The sequence below is a fragment of the Bos indicus genome, chromosome 12 (assembly GCF_029378745.1).
Source record: "Bos indicus isolate NIAB-ARS_2022 breed Sahiwal x Tharparkar chromosome 12, NIAB-ARS_B.indTharparkar_mat_pri_1.0, whole genome shotgun sequence".
Classification (NCBI taxonomy): domain Eukaryota; kingdom Metazoa; phylum Chordata; class Mammalia; order Artiodactyla; family Bovidae; genus Bos; species Bos indicus.
In genome coordinates, this window is record NC_091771.1 from 35991338 (window position 1) to 36010080 (window position 18743).

The 18743-nt window shown below is 37.9% G+C and overlaps 1 protein-coding gene across 4 annotated transcripts in view; it reads right to left on the reverse strand.

Annotated features, from left to right (window-relative positions):
* ZMYM2 (zinc finger MYM-type containing 2) overlaps positions 1–18743 on the reverse strand; it is a 62764-nt gene that overhangs the window by 29500 nt on the left and 14521 nt on the right. For 3 of the 4 annotated variants that reach the window (XR_011569763.1, XM_019971533.2, XM_019971531.2), the window contains 6 exons: positions 15054–15962; positions 13739–14595; positions 9712–9997; positions 8222–8387; positions 7261–7473; positions 4877–4948 (listed from right to left, as the gene is read on the reverse strand). Coding sequence is in view for 3 of the 4 variants with exons in the window: in XM_019971533.2 (XP_019827092.2) it covers positions 4877–4948; positions 7261–7473; positions 8222–8387; positions 9712–9997; positions 13739–14595; positions 15054–15223 (1764 nt within the window). In the remaining variant the exon portion in view is untranslated. Of the gene's footprint in view, positions 1–4876; positions 4949–7260; positions 7474–8221; positions 8388–9711; positions 9998–13738; positions 14596–15053; positions 15963–18743 lie in introns of those variants that run through there. The other variant, XM_019971532.2, reaches the window with a different exon arrangement.

The window sequence follows — 18743 nt, forward strand, 5'->3', positions numbered from 1 at the left end:
GATACTTCCCTTAAAACTGATTTACCATCATTCTACTACATTTAAAACCTCATTCAACCAACATAAAACACAGAAACATTTACATTTTTTAATTAAAAACTTCATTCAAAATTATTTTTGGTTATTAAAGTTAATAATTAAGTCGATAGGTAATAATAAAGTCAATTGTGCCAAACATGAATACTGCCAACCCTGTATAGTTGAGAGAACAAGGAGAGAGTGAAGTTCAAGGGAAGGCACAGGAGGCCCACTCTGGAATCTACTGGACAAAAACAGCATCACTGCACAGTCTCCAACAACACACCCAGAGGCTGGTGTGTCTGTATACAAGAATCACCCTGAAGTCAAACAAAACTAAAAGCAAACCTTTAAGTGCAACTTTTATTTGATGTTTTTTTTCTGAGTGGTAACAGAATTATCATAATCAGTTACATCAAACGTCACATTTCACAACGCAAAGTAATCATCTTTTCAGTCCCCTGCATTTGCAGACACAAGCTCATCGCATGGAAGGGACTTGAGCATCCATCCTTCCACATGATGTTTAGATTGTTTCCCTTATCTTCGCACCCAACACCACGCAGTACAATATGATGATATAAGAAGGCCTCAGGACATTCCATGGACAAACGAATAAGAGATGTCAGGGGAAAACGACAATCAGGCCAAAAGTAACAAAAAATGAGCAAACTGCATGGATAAATTTCACAAATGCCACAGGATTTGAGAAAACAAAATAATAAACTGAAGGTAAAAACATTAGGCAAAAACAACAACACCGATAAAAAAAGAAAAACTTCCTCAGCATACAACAAATGGAAAAGTTATGAGAAAACAGCTATTTACATTCCAGGAATGCATGTCATATTCATACTGGTTCCTTATTTACTCAAACACCTAAAGGAAGCCATAAACATTACTTCTCAAAGTAGAAACCAACTCATCTCTTTATTCAATCTCTGAAAGGCTCAAAAAAAAAAAAAACCCAAAAAACAAAAAACCAAAAAACTTATCAACAGCAAAAGAATGCTAACATGGAAAAAAAGTAAGAATAACTGCAAACCTGTTAAGTCTAATTATGATTCTCCCAAGGTTACAGGACAACAGAGGAAAAGGCTGGTTTTTTGTTTGGAACGAAATATGTTTTCCTGGAGCTTAATAATTTACATTTTATATAGGAAGAAAAAAAAATCAGTAAGACAAAGAAAAAAGAAAAGAATGTTTAAAATCTGGCACTACAGCACAAATAGGGAATACTAAAAATATCAGACACCTGCCATTGTGTCACAGATCTACACAGAGAAAAGCAAAGTGGCTCTCAGCAGTGGACGTGAGACCTCCACAAGGCAGCTCCTAGGAAGAACTGTCTTACCAACATAACCAAGGCTCAATCATCCACTCTAACCTACATTACATGTTTTAACTTATCAGAAATATCCTTCAAGTTGACAATGAGTTCACTGTCAGAATGGCTAAATATCAATCATTAGTAACTTTTAAGACATACCAAAAAAAAGTAGATCAATTAACTTGGGTCAAGTAAACAAGAAGCTGAAAAAAAAAAACAAAAAACAAAAAACAAGAAGCTGAGCAACTGGTCCCCACTAAGAAACAAGTTTTATGTGAAGACACTGAGAAAGACAGAATCATCAATACTGAGAACACTATAACAGCCACCTTTACGTTTGCCACTATTTCAACCCTGAAAGGGCCCACCTAATGGGAGAGTGAGCAGGTAATGGCACCCCACTCCAGTACTCTTGCCTGGAAAATCCCATGGACGGAGGAGCCTGGTAGGCTGCAGTCCATGGGGTCGCTAAGAGTCGGACAGGACTGAGCGACTTCAGTTTCACTTTTCACTTTCATGCACTGGAGAAGGAAATGGCAACCCACTCCAGTGTTCTTGCCTGGAGAATCCCAGGGACGGGGGAGCCTGGTGGGCTGCCATCTATGGGGTCGCACACAGTAGGACATGACTGAAGCAACTTAGCAGCAGCAGCAACGGGAGAGTATTATCAAAAAAGACATACACTGCCACGCCGCGTTTTCTCTGCTTCCTATGTAAACAATCAACATAATCATATTTAAATGTCATGCTTCTATAAATATGCACTGAGTGGTTTAAGGAACAAAATTAAGTGAAACAAATTCACAATTATTACATTCCCCATTCAGGCATGGGGGAAACCTACTTATAAATTCAGTAAAAAAAAAAAAAAAAGTATGAAGAAGATCTGATTGAAACAGCACTGGTGTAAAAGGTAAAAATTATGGGGTATTTGTGGCAAATGGACTCATTTCCAGTCTACTCACTGAAAAAAAGTGCCGTATTAACCAACTCCACATGAATATAAAAATCAATCACATGATTCCAAAACTTTCCCATTTTTTCCTTTACTATGTAAGCAAAATATCTCATTTATTACTTTTTTAACCAAGCGAGTGGACAGCAGTGGTAGGTGCTCAAGCAATAAAGGTTGGATGGACTTGTAACTGCGAATCTAACCCAGGAAATGGGCATGTGTGTGGCTGCACAAAACCAACTCCTGGCCACGTCCAGAAACAACTGAAAGCTAACTTCTGTCTGCAACACCGCATGGAGAAACATACCCCTTCAAATTCATTAACATCCAACCGACCGACATGCAGCTCTGTTTTTCATTTCCATTAGAGGCAATAAACCACACTAGTCAGCAGAACATGTGACTTTGTCAAAAATAAAAATTCCCAACTTTTTATCTATATTGGCAGGTGTATCAATGTATCACAGATGTCAACCTCAAAAAACATTATAGTTATTAAACACTATACCTTACTACTTAATGCATTAATACCACGTGCATAAATCACATTTCATTTAATACTTTTAAAACTATATTTTGAATAACTGGTCCTATTTGTAATCATAGATATTTTATTTATGCATCTAACAGCATTCTGAGAATCCATCTAACTGTGTTACCAAAGGAGTCCAAAGCATAAGAATAGTGAAGAACTAAATCTGTGGAGGAGAGGCAGTGGTAAACTGTCAACAATGACATGATATTATACTAATTTCTATATTAAGTGAAGATTAAGAGATAAATTCAAGCAAACCTTGTACTTCATTCATTCAAAAAAAACCCTGAAATTCTTCCTTCATGTTGAAAGATGTTTGTGCAGAAAAATAAAGATCTAAAAAATTTACACACCATCATGCTTGACTTTTCTTCACTATTGTATAGCTTACAATTTTTCTTTCAATACATATATACTAGTTTTGCAATTTTTAGAATTTTTCTAATTGACAACAGATGCTAAAAATAGTGAGAAGTTTGCTGAGCAACATGATATTTCCATAGTATAAAATACATCCCCTCAAAATAACTATATATGGAGGGAAAAACAGCAACTGCCCTGGAGAAATGGGACAGCGCCCCCTTGACCGAGTGAGCCAAGCCAATGCACAAGAGCGGACAGCAGACATCACGTGCCTGCTGGTCTGACGCTGCACAAGGATGTGTACTGCTGCCTAGGTATTCGTGCCCACCATGCACCACCTCAGTGTCATCCTGAGAAAACAGCAGACAAACCTAACTCAAGGGCACTTCACCACCTGTCGTGCAGTGCTCAGAAATATCAAGGTCACAAAAGACCTTGGGACCAGACAGACCAGGGACCAGTTCAGAAGTCCCTTATATAAAATGGTATAGTATGCACATCTCCCTCAATTACGTATAATAACTAAAACAATGTAAATGCTATGTAAACAGCTGACAGTGTGCAGCAAATTTAACTTGTGATTTTCGGAATTTTTTGCCACACCCCCACCCCCAACACATTTTCAGTCAAGTGAATCCATTAGATGCAGAACCTGTGGATATAAAGGGCCAACTGTATAACTCTGTAAAACATAGAAAGTTTATATAAAAAGGACATATGAAAAGAGCCACTATGATAAATATGCTGATATACTCAAGAAACCCATGGAGGAACATGAACATAATGCGGCCAGAAATAGAGGACATAAAAAAGACCCAGACAGAACCTCTAGAGATGACACAAAGGCCAAGCCAAAATCTACACCACACTGAACTAACAGTTGGTTAGAAACAACTGAGTAAAACCAGTAAAACCAAAGATACAATAGAAAGTCTCTAGTAGGAAGCAAGAAGGAAAACAAGACTTAAAAAACCTCAATAAATAATGAATGAGCCACTGCGACCAGGGGCAGGAGCAGGAAGTCTAGCACACCTGGAACTAGGGTCTCAGGAGGAGAGAGGGAGAAACTGAAAAAAAGGTTTCTTTAAATAATGGCTTATGACTCTGGATTAGATGTTATATAAATCTTTTTTCCAATTTGTTATAACAGACATTAATGAACAAATTTTGAATAAAGTCTATAGATGAACCAAACAGCAGTATTAAAAATGTCTTATTTTGATCGCTGTACTACAATCTTAATTACTGTTAATTGTATACATTTATTATTCAAATACTAATTTACTCATGCAGTTTAACAAATATAGATTTGGAAACAGTTTTTGAAAGAAAGGGGTTTTTTCCCCCTCTTTCAGGTAGGTCCAAGAGAAGGACTTTTATATTCTACATTTAAATGCTCACTGTGGTCAAGGACTATGAGTTAAAAATCTGTATCTTAAACTAATTTTTAATAACATAAATACCTAAAATCAATAGAATACATCATAAGAAAACACATAATATTTAGTGAAATGAAAGTTTGTTTGTCTAAAGAGATAAAACGATCATCATCATAACAGATTTTAAGTTCAGAAATGGTAATATGCTTCCAAATGCACATGATTCTCAGACACACAATAAGGCAGTAGCAGCATGTGTCACGTGGAGGCCATGGCCAGGCCACATTCCCACTTACCTCAGGCTGCGTGAGGAAAGAGTCTGGTGTGTGATCTCGAACCTCCTTCAGGAAGCCTGGATGGCTACCTACCTAAAAGAAGATTTTAAAAGGCTTTATTTTTTTTTTTGAAGGATAATTGCTTTATAGAATTTTGTTGTTTTCTGTCAAACCTCAACATGAATCAGCCATAGGTATACATACATCCCCTCCCTTTTGAACCTCCCTCCCATCTCCCTCCCCATTCCACCCCTCTAGGTTGATACAGAGCCTGTTTAAGTTTCCTGAGCCCTACAGCAAATTCCCATTGGCCATCTATTTTCCATATGGTAATGTAAGTTTCCATGTTACTCTTTCCACACATCTCACCATCTCCTTCCTTCTCCCCATGTCCATAAGTCTATTCTCTATGTCTGTTTCTCCAAGGCTGCCCTGCAAATAAATTCTTCAGGACCATTTTTCTAGATTCCATATATGTGCATTAGAATACAATATTTATCTTTCTTTCTGACTCACTTCACTCTATCTAATAGATTCTAGGTCCATATAAAAAGATATAAAGAAAGGCTCCCAGACTGAAAGGTCAACAAGCAACCTGCAAAAGCTGATTCTTAATTACCTATTTCGTGACTTAAAACAACCTCATCCAACTTTACAAATGCCTGTCTGCTCTGTCCTAGTGCCAACGCCCAGCTTACAGAATAATTATTACATAACTTTAATGATCCTATAGAAAAATAAGGCTCAGATGATGGTCAGTATTTTTAACTAAGGTATGTACATTATTTTAGACATTGATGCTACTTGCACACTTAGTAGTCTAAGTCTCACTTTAATATTCGTTCTGCTGCCTGCCACATGGGAGATCTGGGTGCGATCCCTGGGTTGGGAAAACCCCTGGAGAAGGGAGAAGCTACCCACTCCAGTATTGTGGCCTGAAGAATTCTATGAACTATACAGTCCCTGGGGTCACAAAGAATCGGACACTACTGAGCAACTTTCAGTCAGTCAATCAATCTACTGCAGTGGTCTGGAACTGAACCCAAACATCTCTGAGCTGTGCCTGTGCCAGGTTATTCACCATTGGTTATCTGTAGCAGCAAAACAACAGAGATAACGCAGTACCATCCACAGCAAAGTAACGAAATAAACAACAGTTAGCCCAGTGTAGTCTTGTATACTGGTGACCACTGGTTCTTGGGAGGTGAGAGGAAACACCATAATCCACATGGCACCAGCATAAAATGAACATGAAGTCAGCAAGGGAGACACGGATGCACTCCATTACGTACGATATCGCCACCACACAAATACAGTCATGGAAATAACTTCAAGAGCACAGATAACATTAAAATATAATAAAATAATTAGGAATTTCTAAGTTTTAAGTATTTATTTTCTTTGTTTTCAATACTCTGTGTCTCCCTCCACCCCAAATATATTATCTTTAAGCCCTTACTCCCAATGAGACTGTATCTGGAGCAGGGGCTTTAGGGAGGCAGTCAAGACTAAACCAAGTCCTACAGGACACTCTTTCTCCTGAGCACAGAGGAAAGACCACATGAGGACACAGAGAGAAGGCTCCCTACAAGTCTGGCAGAGTGGCCTCACCAGTCACCCTGGAAGGGCACCTTGATCTTTAAGCCTCCAGAACTATGAGAAAGAAAATTCTTGGCTGTCTGAACCCCTCAGTATTTTGTTATGGCAGTCCTAGCAGATTAATACAAATGGAATTTATAAGTTTCTCAAACTTAATTTTTAACAATGGGTTAACAACCAGCTCACAAAATACCTAAAAACTAAGCCATGAAAAAAAGAAGAATAAGGAATATATTGACAGGGGATGCGTCCAAGATACAAATGTACAGTAAAAGCACATAACCGTATGCTCCCTTTTGTACAGGGGAAAAAAGAGAAACTAAGAACAAATTATTTCCTTAACTTTTCAGAAAGAACAGAAAAGAAAATACTATTAAAAATTGATATGTATAAAGAATAAGTAGGAACCAACAGAAGAGAGAAATGGGGCCAACTTCTGACTTTTGAAATCATTAAAAAATAAACTAGATCAAAAACATCTTAAATTTCAAATTAATATTACAAATAAGATAATCATTCCTAAGCATTAACAATCTGAAAAATCGTATTTGTGACCCTTCTCCACCACCTAAAAAAAAATTCAAAACAAGAATCACTGTGGTAAGCATTTACCTATGGTAAAATCACAACCTTATTTCCAACCATCTACATATATTTCCACATTTATCTGAGATAAGGTTATCTCTAAGATGTTAAGACAATAATGGAACTAAATGAGATCCCAAGATAAATCTGGTTACTAAATGCTGTTAAGAGTAAAACTATTACAGCAATTTAAAAACACACTCAAACCAGTGGTGAATTACCTGCTTGTATTCACTGACACAACTCTGGCAGCAAAACCTCTTCTGCTGACCATCAACAACCAGGACATTGTTCCCAGCTCCTTTGCTGGGTAGGTACTCGCCGCACTGCTCACAGCAGTTCATTATAAGGCCATTAGCCATCCTGTATCTGTTAAAGCAATGGTCACTGCACAGCTTATGAGTCATGTTTTTAAAGCTAACTTCATGGCGAATCTGAAAGAAAAACAACAAGCAAAATTTTAAAACACAAATTAATACACAACATGTAGCTTAAGTCACAAGGTGCTTCAACAAAAAGAAAATACCTCTATTTTTCTATGTAAGGCTTGTTTAAGAAAAGGGCAAAACAAAGTACATTTCATTTTTAAACTTTTCTTTAATAAACACACGGAATACACGTATGGCAGGAAGCAGGGAGGACCACCAGGATCATAATACAAGCTTCTCTAGAGGTCTCTATAAGTGATAGGAAGCAACCCAGTCTAGTAGTATAAAACTTCTAAAACAGATTGGAAATCTTTAGCTAAATCCAAACGGAAATATAAATAAAGTACATTGCTATACAGAATAGGGAGAACTATTATAAATAATTCAAATAAGGATGGATACACAGATTTCTTTTTATTTCATAAAATGCCAAAACCATAATATATTTTTAATGAAATCCTCCAAAATATCCCCACCACTTATTTCACTGCTTAGACAAGATTGTTGCCTCTTGTTTGAAGCTTAGCACCGTTTAAACACTATGGTTTTGTCTGTGAGTGCTCCCAACATCAAGGAAAAAGTCAACTGATGCTGTATTTCAGTTTTTTTATAACTACATAAAGGGATAGTTATAAGACAGATTTCATATACCCTCACTTTTAAGGAAACACACACTGATGATACATCATTAACAGTTAAAGTCATAAATATTCCTATTAATCAGAACTAAGTGATAAAGCACAGAAATACAAACCTCTGTTAGTTTACCACAAATTGTACATCTTGATTTATTCAGAGCTCCTTTAGTAGGATTCTGTTTGTCTTCATAGAGAGACAGACAAGATGTGCTACAGAACTCCTGGAAGGATTCACTTGAGTCCACTTGAGCAACAATGGTTCCTTTCATTGTAGTTATATCTCTGAAAAGCAGCAAAGTCAAGCTCCACTTAAAAATAAATCAAATACAAAAAAAGTAAGTGACATTTTTAACTTCCATAAACTGGAACCATTTTTAGATTCATTACATCACCTTTACTATGTAAAAACTCTTGGTTCATAAAAATATGATGAACATAGAAGCTTGAGAAGCAGTACTATTAAACCCCAGCCACCACTCAATTCATCTTCAAGCTCCTTAACAAGGCTTTCAGACACTGGAAACACTTTAAAAGAAAAGTTTTTGTTATAAATGTGGAGTTTAATGTCAAGGCCTAATTTACTGAGGTATAAACTATGATACCTATGCAATTTTCCTCTCCAGGTAAGCAGAAAGCATGAGATATCTAGGTCACAGGAATACAACATCCTTTTAGAGAGCAAAAGTGAATTTAAATATATCCCATAACCCAGAACAACCCCACTGACCATTCTGTACAGCTCTCAACTACAATTAAAAATGTTAAGAAACAACCACATTGATGACTTTAGAAATTTTCCTTTAATTCTGAATTTTCAGGTCTTACACTACTGCATGCAAGCCTATTACTGTAAAGCAACCAAAAAATGTATAACAATTGCACCAATATTTGAATTTACTAAACTTACACAGAGCACTCAGCCCTTTTCAAATTTCTAAGATCTAAAACATCTTCACAAACATGGGCTGCTCAAGAGATGGTACAGAAAATCCACCTGCTTGACCTTGTACAGAATATGCCATATTCATCTCATTTTTAACTAGTGAGGCCAGACGTAGAAACAGCAGGAGAGGATTCACTACAAGGCTGTCAAAAAATTGGTACCTGAGTCATCAAAAGGTAAGTATTAAAAAATGACCTAAAATTTAAGACAAACATAAATAAATGCATACAATAACCAAAGTTCTGCCAATTTTAAACAATCTTAACATGAAAGTACTCTAAATTTTGACCTATTTTAATACAAAACTAGTCACACATAAATTGTGTAAGAATTTTATCGGGCTAGAACTAAATTCTTATAATTAGTAATGTAAATAAGCATGTATGTATTTTTTACAAACTCAAGAAGTCCAAAGGAGATCACAGATAAAATTAATTACAGGGATCGAGGATCTAAATCAACCCCAAAGCCCATCCAAGTAGGAGGCTCTTTATTCCTAAACCACCTCAGCTTGACAGAGAACACTCTAATGTTCTACAAATTTTAGTCTGGCTTAGCTTATGCATTTTCAAAACACGGTGATTCACCTCTAAAACAATTTTTCTCAAATTTTATATCACCAATATTCAACCACATGGAAATATGCTGAAAGGTAAACCTTACTTTTTACACATAACACAAAGTTTCTTTGGAGCAGGCTTGTGAGAGAAGGAAGAAAGGCAGGTGGTAGAACAGAAGAGGTGAGCTGATCCTTTTCGCTGATAAGCTGTCTGTCCCTTTTGCAGAGGTTTTTTGCAGTTTGCACAAGTGACTTTAACTGGTTTAGTGGGTTGCTGTTGGGCAGAAGGCTGGAAAATCTGTTTAGGAAGCGAGGCCACTGGTGATAAAGAATCCACCCCTGGCTGTTTCTGATTACGGGGAAAGGATGCTGACTGGGAGATCCAAGAATCTAAAAAAAAAAACACACACATACATTGAAATTTGTATCAGAGAAACATTCTGTACACGTTTCAGACATCAGGAAGGCACAGTACAGCGGACAGTCAAAGGCATAGACTTTGGAGTCAGCATGGCTGACATGCAGGCTTCATTACCTACCAGCCCAGGAAGTTACTCACCTGGAGCCTAACTCGTCTCTCAACTGCAAACAGAAACTTTAAACGAGATAATACATGGTTTAAAAACCAGTGACTGACATATAGGAAGCGCTAAAAAGTATTAGCCATTAGTTATTAAACAGGAAGAACTTACAGAATATGACTTTAAGCAAGGAACACATATATCAACATAAAAGTATAATAAAATCTCGACCAACCAGAACCTTTGACAAATATAACATAGGTTGGATAAAGTTTACAAATGATTATACTCAAAACATCTTTCTAGGAACGTCTCTTGCAGTCCAGTGCTAAGACTCCATGCTTCCACTGCAAGGAGGCATGGGTTTGATCCTTGGTCAGAGAACTAAGATGCCACATGCTGCATGGCACAGCCAAAAAAATTTTTAAATAATAAAAAGTTTAAAATAAATCTTTCTGAGAACAGCTTTTCCATATACATGTTTCATTCCATGGCCTCCAAGTACATCACATAATATCAAAGAAACCAGAGTGTTAAACAGACATGGGGACCAATGCACCATCACCCAGGGGTGCTGTCCCTGCCAGCAGCACAGCCTACCGGGCATGGCACTGACAGCTGGGAGCCCAATGCTGGGGAGCAGAGGTCCACCCCTCTCTCCTTCACAGACCGCTTCAGTGGGATGAGCAGTGAGTTTCCAGCCCACCACTGGTCACTGCTCCACAGCCTCCCGATGCAACACCAATGTGTGTGCGCGTGCTCCGTTGCTCAGTTGTGTCCAGCTCTTTTGCAACCCCACAGACTGTAGCAATACCAATACGGCTAACGTTTTACATTTTGAAACTTTTCATGCTATTGCTTCTAACTTCTACTACTTTGTACTCTTGTAATATTTTTCCTTTCAAGCTCCTTGTGAAATTTGAACTTCCATACAAAAAAGATGTCCTTTTATAAGAAAAACAAAGTACAAAAATATCTAGAGTATGAGGACATTTCTTTACTATCAAAACCTTAAAGAGGGCAAGTTCCTGGTTCTGACCAGTCCATTCATTGACCTAATGGTTTCCAGGTGCTACATATACTGCTAGTCAAATTTTACCTAATCCACAAACCCCTCCAAATAAATCCATACTTTATACAGAGAGTAAACAAAGTGCATTCTGGAATCCTGTCATCCTGATACCATGAGGGCCGGTTTTAATGAAGAGGTAAAAATACTAAAGAACACGAAGAATGCAAATCACTGAAATGGCAGTTCCATCTCATGAAGGGCCGTCAAACAAAAATTTTATTTGAATATATGTTAGAAGGAATAGCTTTTACAACATAAAGTGGATCCTTAGAATTTTCAACTCTGTAGGCTTCTCATTTGAATATATACTTAAAGGAACCTATTTAAACCTAAAATCATCTATTAACTTGACTTTGAAAATTGGCAATTTTTTTTTCAGTTTAGTTTTAGGCCCTGTAAACTAAATACACAGTAGCTCCTTTTAGCTATACTTTAACTCTTACATTTCCCCTACTTTCAAATTTTCACCTCCTCCAACATCAACACACTTTTAGGAATGGAAGGAACTTAAGCATTCTGTCTGAAACCTCTGTTTTACACAAGGGACATCAAGGAATAGAGGTTAATTTGCCAAAGTCATCATTAGTCTAAGAGCCAGCATAAACAGCTAGGATGTTGTAATTCTCCATTACAAACAAAGACCGCAGGTACACACAAGAGCTAATCGGTAAACTCAGGAGCAAGAGGTGTATCTGTCTGGCTTTCTGATGCACACTTGACATTCCCTGACTCAGCAACAGTCCTCAAGTACTAGGGGTCCCAAGACACATGGATAAGAATATTCTTAAGAGTTATTTAAATACTAAAAACTGGAATTGAACTAAACAGAGAATTACCAAATGCAAACATATACTCTTGATATGGTCAAAAGTTAAAAATCTACTGTTTATTTAAAGGGGAGGGAGGAAGGGAAAGTGTGCAAAGCTAGACCTATCCTGCAATCTCAGGTTACAATTAAATGTACCTTCCTCAACAGTAAAGACTGCACACTATGTTCTTTTTCATACATTTTTAATATATTTAAAATTATGAGACAAAATAGCTGTTTTGAAACTAATTTGACTATTATCATGTCTTAAACTTTTATAAAAAGTGAGCCAGTAGGAAAGATATTCTAATATACAGCTGATAGCAGTTTAAATTGGTAAAACCTTTCCAGAAGGCAGCATGACAAACTATTTCCACAACTTAAAAATGCTCTCACAAATTCACGTACACATATGCACATCAATGACCTACCAACAAATATATGTAAATACATACAAGGGGAAATGGTCTTGGGAGACATTAGAATTTTTCAAAACTGAGTATTAAGAAACACACTTTTTTCAAAATCATTATAAACCAGAACCTTTTTATAACCAATGATCTTTGGACAGATAGAAGCAGTGACACTCTCTGACCCAGTAACTTTACTTCTAGGAGTAAATGCTAAGAAATCATCAGAAATTTGAGGGGAAAAAAGTTCATCATATACCAACAACAGCAAAAAAGGAAAATGGTGTAAAAGCCAAATATGGCGACTGGTATAATGAAACCCACTGTGCAGTCATTACAACTTCCATGTATAAACAATTTTAGTGATATGAAAAAATACAGAGCCACATTAAGTGGAGGGAAAACAAGAAAGAACATTATAAATAACTTCACTCAAGCAAATTAAGAAGAACAAAGGAGAAAGAATGACAACCAGCCGCTCAAACCATTATCAACAGTGGTAGGTAACCTTCAGTTAATCACCTATAAGGGTTTCTCCCCCCCATTTTTTAATTATGGATTTTCCAAATATTCTTCAGTAATTAGACATTACTATCATAACCGAAAAGAATAAGTAAGAAAAACAACTAGCATTTCACAAAACATTCTACACAGCTTCGGTTTCAGTCATTTCTTATTATTCCCCACAATCCTAGGCTGATAAAGTTGCTAACAAGCTTAAAATGATGAAGCCCAAGAAGAGAAGGTACACAAGAGACAGGCAGGCCTCACGTGGTCGGGAAAAGCCACAGAACTCTTCTCACAGTTTCCACAGAATAAAGCTGCCTGCAGAAAGTATTTTCAAATAGTCAAGAAATTTACCAATCTTTACATATTAAAAAAAAATTAGTGCTAATAGGTAAAAATTAAAATCAGACAGGCAATCAAAATTAAAACACAAATCTAAACGCAATTACACAACATTATATTGCTCCTCACATGTACTAAATATCTTTTCGTTCTCTATTTGCACATTAAAACCATACCATTAAAAACACACGAGCATAAAATGAGTACATGACAAATAGGATGCCAAATTATTAGAATATGGTGACTATAAAGAGTATTTTGTTCTGATTAATTTTCCAATACTCTACAGAGAAATATTACATACATAGTTTACATCTCTTATTAGTTAAAATTTGAAACTTGAAAGTCAATAGAATTAACACATCTTACATGAGTAAACTAACCAAAGTAGCACCAATTAGGACAATGAAAGAAGAACCTGCCTGTAAACAACCCCTAAAGGGGGAGCGGGAGAGGACCCTCACTGCTTACCAGGGTTGTGATGAGCTGCAGACTCTCCGTTCTGAAATGCGTCTCCTGCCACATTCATTCTACCAGGATTGAAAGGTCCTACTGCAGTCTTGGTCTGTGAAGTTAAAGACGGGGTGTATGTTTGCATATTAACACCAAAATTACTTGACTGCAGTCCATTAGAGACATCTCCCAAGCTGGCATTCTGCAGGGATGTTACGTGTGTGATCATCAGGTTCATGTCTCTCCCGTCAGTGTGTTCTAACTGGCCATCACTCACAGAGCCGACGCCTGTTTCTAAGGTCGTAACGTTAGCGATCTGAATCTCAGAGTCTGGTTCTGTGGTGATACCACTATTACCCATTCCTGCATTTACCTTACTTCTTGAAAAACTGGAAGGGGAGAAATCCACATCATTGGTTCTGTTTTTAGACTCAGATGGTCTCCGTTCAATAAAACTGGAGGAATTTTTCTCTTGCCCTTGATTTGTTTCCATATCCTCCTCATCATCAATGACAATCGTCTCACTTACACTCCCCTTCTGAGAAGCCAATTCTTTTGAGGAAGGAAGAATTTTGGAATCATTTCCTGGCAGCTCTTCATTTTTTGATGATGTAAATGTTATGGTTCTTTGATCAGCCACCACTGGTGCACAAGGAGGAGGTGGTTGTACTGGTTCAATAAACACAACATCATCATCGTCTTCCACTGATGAACTCTGAAATTTATTAGATCTATTCACTAAAGGATTAGGTGGCCCACTAAACGAATTTCCTACATCCGTGAGACTAGCTGCCATGGCTGTCCTCCCCAACAGAACAGGAGTCTGATCAGTCACTTCCAATCCTCCTGCTGAACCTGTGTCCATGCCAAAGACCCTGTTAAGGAGACAGAAAAAAGACACACGTTACAATTGTCAGTATATGGCTTTTGATGCGACTCAAATTCAAAGAATTTTTTGAAGGTACTTTTACTTTCTTTCTTACTCTAAGTAACAACGATTCTTATCGATGATCCAGGAAAAATTTGATATCCATTCTGTGATCTTCCCTCATTCACTAATCATTTCATATAGTTTATGTGATATAAAAATAACATGCGATATAAAAATACAGGTAATTATACAATTTTCAGTAAGAATATGCAGTATATTTGCAACCTTCTCTTCTCTACCACTGCCTACCCTATAAATTTTAACACTGAAAACATACATAAATCGTTCCACACACATGTGAACAAAAAAATAACTAAAATCTGATCATGACAATCTCTTGATATTTATCCTTATTCACTGTATCAAATAAAATGACATAATTTAATCTCCAACTTTGCTTACCTTTTTTTTTTAAAATCCACTGTTCTCACATTCCCTGGCTCCCATGTAGCTGCGTGATTAAATCCTTCTGAGAATCTGAAATCTTTGCCAACCGCATCCACAAAGCATAAATGCCCACTGCCCTGCCCTTCATGTCCATCTATTGGGCTGCATAACAGTCCTGACGACATCAGATACTAAGCCCTGGAACCTGTAACTGTTACCTTACAAGGAAAGGGGGTCTGTGCAGAGATGATGATGAGAAAGGACTTAAAAATGGGCTTGGCTGGGTGGGCCCTGCACACACCTCTTGTACCCCATCAAGAGGTGGAGGAGATGACAGGCACTGAGACCAGAGGCGGCTGCGGAGAGGGAACGACACAGCCCAGCATGTCACAGCACCAAAACCTACAGGAGGTGAAGAGCGAGCCCTCCCCAGAGCCTCTGGGCAAGCTTAGCTCTGGTCACACCTTGGCTTGAGCCCCAGGCCACCAATTTCTGACTTGTGACTTCCAGTTTTAAACTGCTAAGTTTGTGGTAATTTGTTACAATAGTCCTAGGAAAATATTATCTGCCCCTTGGTTACATCTTTAAAATAACCCTGATATAGCTGTAATATTTGTCCATGTTCATGACTTAGAAATTGTGGCTTAGAGACGCTAACTAACCAAGTCACACAGCTAGAATGCATCCCCAGGTTTTCACCGCAACAGTCCAAACTCCTCATGACTCTGCCACATCGACTTGTATTTCTGAGCACTTACTACACGGGCAGAGCTGTGCCGAGGCCAAAGAGATAGCAGCAAGTTAACAGTAAAACAGTCAGAAAGGAGAAAAATAAGTTACTGAGCAGATAGACGATGAGGTGATGGGCACGGATAGTAGCAGACCCAGTCCTGAACATGGATCACCTTCATCTCAGAGGCTAAACTGGAAAAAAACAAGAAGGGAAAATGCAGGGTGAGTACAGACTGCAGGTCAATTTGCACAAAGACAGGACCGTGAAGTGGTTTGTACCCTACACCTTCACAGGAGACAAGACTGCAGCTGTGCAGGTGTGGAAACCTGGTCTAAGGGCCCAGTGCCAACTGTGAACTGCCTGGTAACCCTTCTTCTCTCCTAAGGCCACTCAACCCAGTCTGATAACACTGAAGCTTACAAACAAACACTGCTTCATCTATACAGCCATTTGCTTACACTGCGACAAAAGCCTCTGGACGGAAGACGATCACCCTAATATAAATAATTATCATGTTGACAGATGGCTGACAGGCATGAAGAAACTATTCAGTGTGTGTTTTGGTGCATTTTCTGAATTTGTGAGCATGACTTCTCACTTATTAAGTTAAAATTTAAATTTTAGAAAAAACAATGGGTAACAGGATGAAGAAAAAAGACCGAAGACCTCTGTGAGCAGGTGATACTTCACTGAGACCTGGAATGATGAGCAAGAGCTAACTGGGAAACTGGAGTGAGGGCAGCTCCCAAAGAAGCCCAACGGGAACAAGGCTGACACTTCCAGCACTGGGGTGAAGGCCAAACATGGCTGGAACAAGGTCCAGGTCCATGGAAGGGAACAGGATGAGAGGAGATACAAAACAAGCAAAGAACTCACCAAAGTCAGCAAGTCAGGTTAATAGTTGCATTCAACAAAGATTTATAGAGCACCCAGTATATACAAGACACAGTCTGAGGCGTTGAGAAAAATCAATAAACCAAACAGGTCAATACCCCTGCCATGAGAAATCATGAACCTGGGAGTCACTTGATGGACTAGTGGTTAGGACCCCAGGCTTTCACTGCCGAGGCCTGGACTCAAGCAACCACTAGGAGCTATTCTAAAATTCCACAAGCCAGAAAAAAAAAAAAACCTGTGAATCACTATGTTGTACACTTCAAACTTTCAGAATATCATAAATCAATACTTCAATTAAGAAAAAGCAGTAGCTCAGATATATACATCAAAAGTGCCCAAGGTTCCAAGACAATGTCAGGACTCTACACACTCTGCACAAAGCTTGGCTCCAAGGCTTCCCTGGTGCTCTAGTGGCTAGGATCCACCGGCCAATGCAGGGGACACAGGTTCAGCCCCTGATCCGGGAAGATCCCATGTTCAGTGGAGATTCTGCACCCATGCTCCGCAACTACTGAGCCAGCACCACAGAGCCCACAAGCCACAACGACTGAAGCCCACACTGTAGAGCATGTGCTCCACTATAAGAGAAGCCACCGCCATGAGAAGCCCACACACCACAGAGAAAGCCCACACAGCAATGAAGACCCAGCACAGCCAAAAATAAATAAATCTTTTATTTTTTTAAAAAAGCTTGATCCTACAACTCTCTTCATTCTTCTTGTTTAAGCTGTTTGTTTCAGGATGGAAGATATAATATTGGAAAATGAGAAAAGATACATTTATATCTGCTTAAGGAAAATAGATAATTTCATTTAAAAATTTAAGGGGTGACTATTTTGCCTTACTCAAAGACCTAAAAATTATCATTCTAAGCTCTAAGACACTTTAAGTATTATTATTATTTTTTTTTAGCTGCACCATGCAGCATTCAGGATTTTAGTTCCCCAACCAGTGATTGAACCCAGGCCCTTGGCAGTGAGAGTGCAGAATCCTAACCACTGGACCACCAGGGAATTTCCCTAAGACACTTTAAATATACTTTCAAATATTAAAATATATACTATATTAACCTAATAAGGAAGACTTGTTTATGGTAAAACAACAGCATGTGCTGGGAGAAACCTTCATACAAGGCCTTCACTTAACTTTAAGTAAACATAAAAAATTTTTAACCTCGCTACAGGAAGTTTTAAATGCTGAAATAAATTGAATGACATTTGATTCAAAAATTTAATAACTGATTCAATTAGGTTCTCTTAAAATACAAGTACATTCATCCAGTAATAGTTAACATGTATTTAATACTTATTATGCACCAAATATTCATGATGATTAAACATTTAAGCAACCCAATGAAAAGTAAAATCATTATCTCCCTTATACAGATTTTTTTAAAAATGCAATCATCTAAAGTAAACTGCCCAGGACTTCCCTGGTGGTCAAGTGGTTAAGAGACACCACTGAAGGAGGCATGGGTTTGACCCCTGGTCAGGGAACTAAGATCCCACATACCACAGACAAAAAAAACTTAAAGTAAGCTGCCAAGACCACGGTGAGAAAATGGGAAAGGTCAGGATCTGAATATTCGTAACTACTATATAATATGTTATTATTAAACAATAAAATAATATAGCACAACTCTTATTAATTAAACAAAAAAAAAAAGAACACACCATTCAATAAAAAAGTAACCAAATCAGTATGTGAAAAATACAAGTATCAAAAGGAAGAAATATCAAGCCCAAAGTGCCAGGGTAAGATGAGATGTAACACAAATGGAACTGACTTGTAGTTAACATCTATCTGTCAGAAGGAAGGAAGGATCTTCATCAACGTAACAATTTTCAGAAGAATGTGGTGTAAATCCATTGAACTTAGGGAATGCAAAGGCTTTTAAAGCATGAGTTTTTTGGATCTTTTCTATATTTCAGCATACCTAAAACAAGATGACAATTTCTGGGGCTTAAGACAGAACTGAATCCCCAGTGCCCTCTGGTGGCCGTGAGGTATCCCCTCATGTCTCCTCCCAGTGTAACCGTGGGGAGAGGAGACTTCTCTTGCTGCACAGTTCTCTG